At 50.0% G+C, this 6,000-nt stretch overlaps 1 protein-coding gene across 2 annotated transcripts in view; it reads left to right on the top strand.

Moving 5' to 3' along the window:
• The first annotated feature begins 643 nt into the window (after positions 1–643).
• RAD54L (RAD54 like) overlaps positions 644–6,000 on the top strand; it is a 26,922-nt gene continuing 21,565 nt past the window's right edge. For both annotated transcript variants that reach the window (XM_040231282.1, XM_040231281.1), the window contains exons 1-3: positions 644–1,293; positions 1,371–1,457; positions 3,022–3,144. In XM_040231282.1, the coding sequence (XP_040087216.1) occupies positions 1,291–1,293; positions 1,371–1,457; positions 3,022–3,144 (213 nt within the window). In that variant the 5' untranslated portion in view covers positions 644–1,290. The remainder of the gene's footprint in view (positions 1,294–1,370; positions 1,458–3,021; positions 3,145–6,000) is intronic.

The raw sequence follows: 6,000 nt of genomic DNA, 5'->3' as shown, positions 1-6,000 counted from the left end.
CTACAGGAAGACTGAGTGTATAGGATTAGGCCTGACTCCAAAGCCACATTGCCGCCAGTACGGTTTTGCCTAGGAAAGGAAGGTAGCTTTCTCCGAGACACGCCAGACCTAAAAATCAAGTCCCCTGGGAGCTTTCACTGCCTAAGCCGACCACGTGGTCGGGAGTCCAGACGGAAAAACTGCCCCCAACCTCGGCGGGTGGGGAGGGGGGAAGAGGAGCGACATCTAACTCCAACCCCGACCTCCTCTCCAGCTCTGTCACATGCTATGCCCCACTTTCCCACCCTTCTGCACACAGGTGCAAGTCCTTCGCAGCCCCATCTGAAGTAAAGCGTCACCTCGGTTGCTTCCCAGGCAGCACTACAGGCCAGGGGACCTGAACGCAAGCCCTGCCCCCAGGCGCAAGCCCTACCCCCAAGCACAAAAACCCAGCTGGTCCTCTTGCCCCGCCCACCTCGCCCAACCGCTCCCGCCACAGCGGACCCCACCCTACCCCCTAAGTCCCACCTCCTCGCTGGTCCCTCTGGCCAGCTCAGCTCCACTTCCCCGGCCTCTCTGCGACAGCAGGGCTAGGCCCGCCCCCATCCTTGGGGCGCGAGCGCCGAACGCATAGAACGCAGCCAATGGGTGGTGCGGTGGCGGCACCGCGGGAGGTTCGATTGACCGGGCCTGGCGGGTCCCGGGAGTCCTGGCGGCTGTTAACGCGCGCTTTGGGTAGAGGAAGGTTAAGCGGCAGTGCTTGGGATTCAGCTGTGCGGCTCTTTCCAGCCTTGCCTGGGATTCCCCTCCCAAGCCCGGGTCTTCTCCGTGTCCTGCCTGGATCCCTGCTCGGCCTCCCTCAGGCCCGCATCCGCACTCCGACCCGGGAAATCTCTTCTCCGGACTCGCCCTCCCCAGGCCTCAGATTTTCACCCTTCCCCCTCCCCCCACCGCTACTACCCTCTGCCTTCAGGTCCATCTGGGGCCGTTATCCCGACTCCCCTCTGCCCAGTCTGGCAGTCTCTTCCCCTGCCTCTTCCCGCCATACTAGACCTCTACCCATTTCTGATTGGGTACTTCCTTTTTGCCCTTCTCTCCCGCCTCGGCTACCTGGAGACCGACACTCTTCATACTTCGGGCCTAAACCTCAGCCCCTGGCTGTATTCCCTCCATCCCTGCTCCTTTAATTAGCCCATGCTCTCAAAAGAGTAGCAGCCCGCTCTTTAGTAGGCTGGTTCTACATTCTCAGCTGCTGTGTGCCTTTGATCTTTGCCTAATGGGTACTTGACATTTTATATTCCTGGGTCCAGGATGGTAAGTATGGGCCTATGGGAGACTGTGGCTAGCACTATGGCTGGGTCTAATGGACTGTTTCCGTTCTCTTCTTACAGAGGAGGAGCTTAGCCCCAAGCCAGCTGGCCAAGAGAAAACCGGAAGACGGACCCTCTGATGATGAAGACTGGCAACCTGGAGCAGTGGTGAGTACTCTGCCCTCAAGGGGATAGGGAACGTGGGGTTGCAGGGCTGTTTAGGCAGAGAGGAATCCTAGACTTGGTTTCTGGGGTTACATGAAATGTACCCTGTCACCTCCAGAAGCCTTTCAGTGCTTACTGTTCTTTTAGTGAGTGCTTACTATGTGTCAGGCATCGAACTGGATAAAAATCTTTGTCCTCAAGGTGCTCACTAAAAGCTAGTATGCCTCAGTTTTCCTGATAGGAAAATTTGCTATGTTCCAAAGCAAAGAGCTGATTGGGTTGGACCCTTGGGCTCCCTTGGGGAAAAGGGGGAGGACGCCCCAGCAGCAACTAGCAGCTCTTTTTTCTCTTTGTCACCTGCCCAGTGTCACAGAACAGTAGGGTGCACTGGGCCTATGGTAGAATCTGAGCTTCCTTGGGCCTTGATTGGAGGGGTGGTGCCGCCCCTCCAGTCCCTGCAGATAATCAAGGGCACCACATTTGACTCTGGACTGGGCCCTGCCTTGGAGGCTTTTTGGGGCTAGCTGTGGGTAGGACCTATGTAACCTAAATCAGTAGGATGATGATTTAGCATGCTCTTCAGAGAGAGCAATTCAAGAAGCAGTGGTTTGACCATTGGAACTTTGGAGGAAGGGATTAGCTAAGAAATATCTAGAAGGCAGTTTGGGGTGGTTGCAACATGTGAGTAAAAGCCTATGGAGAGAGTGGAAGGGGTCTGGAGTTTGTTTCAGGTGTGCCTTGTAGCTTCAGATACCTTGGCAAGCTGCTACAAGTGGATTCTTGCCTGATGGCTCAGTGGGGCTCATTCTGTAGCTGCACTGCTGGTGTGCAGGCTGCCTTGGCTGTCCCTTGCCACTTACATGGGTCTCAGACTTGAACTTGGGGCAGCACTTGGTGTTGTCTGCTCCTGGTTGCTCCAGAAAATGCTTTCAGTGCTGGTGTTCTCACAGACATGGTGGGGACTGACGAGAGCGGCCTGGGAGTTGGGAGCAGCTCTACTCTTGCCCTCCATTGGTAAACCCTGGGAGGAAAGCAAAGAGTCACTCAGTCATTCCTTGGGGCTTTTGGAGTGAAGATTTGTGGGCAGCTTGACTATGCTACTGATGGACTTGCCCATCACAGGCCCACCTCATTCACTTCTTCCATTGCCCCTTGGGGCTTCCCTGATAGCTCAGCTGGAAAGAATCCGCCTGCAGTGCTGGTTCGATCCCTGGGTCGGGAAGATCCCCTGGGGAAGGGAAAGGCTACCCACTCCAGTATTCTGGCCTGGAGAATTCCATGGACTGGATAGTCCACGGGGAGGCAGAGTTGGACAGGACTGAGCGACTTTTACTTTTCACTGCCCCTCAAATTAGGTAAGTTCTTTAACTTCACTAAGCTCCAGTGTTCTCACCTGTTACATCAGGATGTAAACACGTATTCTAGGATTACTGTGAAGATGATATATGATGACACATGTGAAGAGTTTAGCACAGTGCTTTATGCTTAATGAGATTTTAAATATTAGTTGTCATTGTGGCTAACTCTGTATCATCCAGACTTCACCTTCCCCAATTCTCTCTCCTAGACTCCTAAGAAACCTAAGAAATCCAGCTGTGAGACCCAGAGCCAGGAGTGTTTCCTGTCTCCTTTTCGGAAACCTTTGACTCAACTAACGAATCGACCACCCTGTCTGGACAGCAGTCAACATGTAAGCTGTAGCTATAACCTGTCGATGTCTGTGTGTGCCCTCTTTTGTTTAGGGAGGCTCCCTGAGTCCTCACACAGTAGCCAGCAGATGCTTTAGTGGGAGCTTTGGGCCTGGCCACAGCTCCCGGGGCCTGGAAAAGGCCTCTTTTCTTTTCTTAGAGATTTCCTTAGTGTACCTGACTTGGAATTCCCCTTGTTATAGCTACTTGGGCACCAACTCTCAGGTGGCTGAGACTGCTGACGACAAGAAGGTGCAGAGAGTGAAGACCTTCCCATTTAGGCAAGGTGTTGAAACCCATCAGAGAACTGTCTCTGATACTGCATAATGGCTTTTAAGAAGTACCAGAGTCCTATAGCTTTCACTGTATCCTTTAGTAAAATCAAAAGTAATCACCACCATGGCAGGTTATGTGCATTATCTCATGTAACTCATTTTTTTAAGATAAGGAAGCTGAATCCTAGAGGGGTTAAATAATTTGCTTAAAGTTACAAAATTGTCAGATCTGCCTGCTGCTGCTGCAGCTGCTGCTAAGTTGCTTCAGTCGTGTCCGACTCTGTGCGACACCATAGACGGCAGCCCACCGGCCCCCCCGCCCCGTGCCTGGGATTCTCCAGGCAAGAACACTGAAGTGGGTTGCCATTTCCTTCTCCAGTGCATGAAAGTGAAAAGTAAAAGTGAAGTCGCTCAGTCGTGTCCGACTCTTCGAGACCCCATGGCCTGCAGCCTACCACGCTCCTCCGCCCATGGGATTTTCCAGGCAGGAGTACTGGAGTGGGGTGCCATCGCCTTCTCCGCAGATCTGCCTAGCTCCATCCAAGGCTTTTTCCTCTAAACCTTCTGAAGGACACCAAGACACAGCTCCAAAAACCTTTGGAATTTAAATGATAAGAGGGATCAAGATGTCTTCTGTTATTCCTAATGAACCCCTTTCAGCCACACCTGAGTTTGCTAATAAGATGACTTTGGAAAGCACTTAACTTTGGGACTGGTTGCCAGGGGAACCAACCCAACAATGGTCAATGTTTAATCAGTCCAACCTGTGTCAAAAGCCTCCTTAGAAGCACAAAAGGTTTGGGAGAGTTTGGAGAACTTCCCTTGAGAAGGCAATGGCACCCCACTCCAGTACTCTTGCCTGGAAAATCCCATGGACGGAGGAGCCTGGCAGGCTGTAGTCCGTGGGGTCGCTGAGTCGGACACGACTGAGCGACTTCACTTTCACTTTTCACTTTCATGCATTGGAGAAGGAAATGGCAACCCACTCCAGTGTTCTTGCCTGGAGAATCCCAGGGATGGGGGAGCCTGGGTGGGCTGCCGACTCTGGGGTCGCAGAGTTGGATGCAACTGAAGCGTCTTAGCAGCAGCAGCAGCAGGAGAACTTCTGGTTAGTGAGCAGAAAGTCAGGAAGAGGCACGCTCAAAGCTCCAAGCTCCAGTGTTCACCACTCTTCCAGACCTCCTCCCTCTGTGTGTCTGTTCATCTGGCTATTCATTCATATCTTTTAATATCATTTGTGATAAACCAGTAATCTAATAAGTAAACTTTACCTGAGTTCTCTGAACCAGCTAGTGAATTAATCTAAGAAGGGGTTGTGGTAACATTTGATTTGTAGCTTGGGGTCAGAGCCTTTCAAGACTCTGCCTGCAATGCAGGAAACTTGGGTTCGATCCCAGGGTTGGGAAAATCCCCAGGAGAAGGAAATGGCAACCCCCCCCCCAGTATTGCCTGGAAAATCCCATGGACAGAGGAGCCTGGCAGGCTACAGTCCATGGGGTCGCAAAGAGTTGATTGAGCGACTTTCACTTTGTGGTTAGAAGCACCTAGACTTGAGATTTGTTTCTGATGCTTTCTCCTGGAAGATAGTGTTGGCATTAAGGTGTAGGGAACCCAAGTGGAAACGAAGATTTGCTTGATGTGTGGAAAACCCACATGTCAGGTGTCAGAAATAGTGTAGTATTGAGAACAGAGGAGACGCAAGATTGTTTTTTAAAATTTTTATTGGAGTATAGTTGCTTTACAATGTTGTGCTAATTTCTGCTGTGCAGCAAAGTGAATCAGCCATATGTGTATATATCTCCCCTCTTTTTGGATTTCCTTCCCATTTAGGTCATGACAGAGCACTGAATAGCGTTCCCTGAGCTATACAGTAGATTCTCATTAGTTATTTTATATGTAGTATCAAGAGTGTATATATGTCAATCCCAATTCATCCCACCCTCTCCCTTTCCCCTTTGGTGTCCATGCCTTTGTTCTCTACTTCTGTGTGTCTATTTCTGTTTTGCAGATCAGATCATCTATACCATTTTTCTAGATTCCACATATGTACGTTAATACATGTTTTTCTCTTTCTGGCTTACTTCACTCATTTATAACAATCTCCAGATCCATCCATGTGTCCACAAATGACCCAATTTCATTCCTTTTTATGGCTAATTCCATTGTGGACACACACACACATATATACTATCTATTCTTTATCCATTCCTCTGTTGGTGAACATTTAGGTTACTTCCGTGTTCTGGCTATTGTAAGTAGTGCTGCAATGAACATTGGGATACATCAGTCTTTTTTTAATAAAATAAGCAACAAGGACGTGCAACACAAGGAAGTATAGTCATTATTTTGTAATAACTTTATTTTTTGCTTTAGAGAGTTGATATTTCATTTTCTATCTTTTTATTGGAGTGTAGTTGATTTATAGTGTTGTGTTTCAGGTGTGAGCTTCCCAGGTGGCTCAGTGGTAAGCAATCTGCCTACCAGTGCAGGAGATGAGAGTTTGATCTCTGGGTCGGGAAGATCCCCTGGAGAAGGAAATGGCAACCCACTCCAGTATTCTTGCCTGAGAAATCCCATGGACAG

Source organism: Oryx dammah, unplaced genomic scaffold (assembly GCF_014754425.2).
Source record: "Oryx dammah isolate SB20612 unplaced genomic scaffold, SCBI_Odam_1.1 HiC_scaffold_28, whole genome shotgun sequence".
Classification (NCBI taxonomy): domain Eukaryota; kingdom Metazoa; phylum Chordata; class Mammalia; order Artiodactyla; family Bovidae; genus Oryx; species Oryx dammah.
This window is presented reverse-complemented; position numbering and strand designations above follow the sequence as displayed.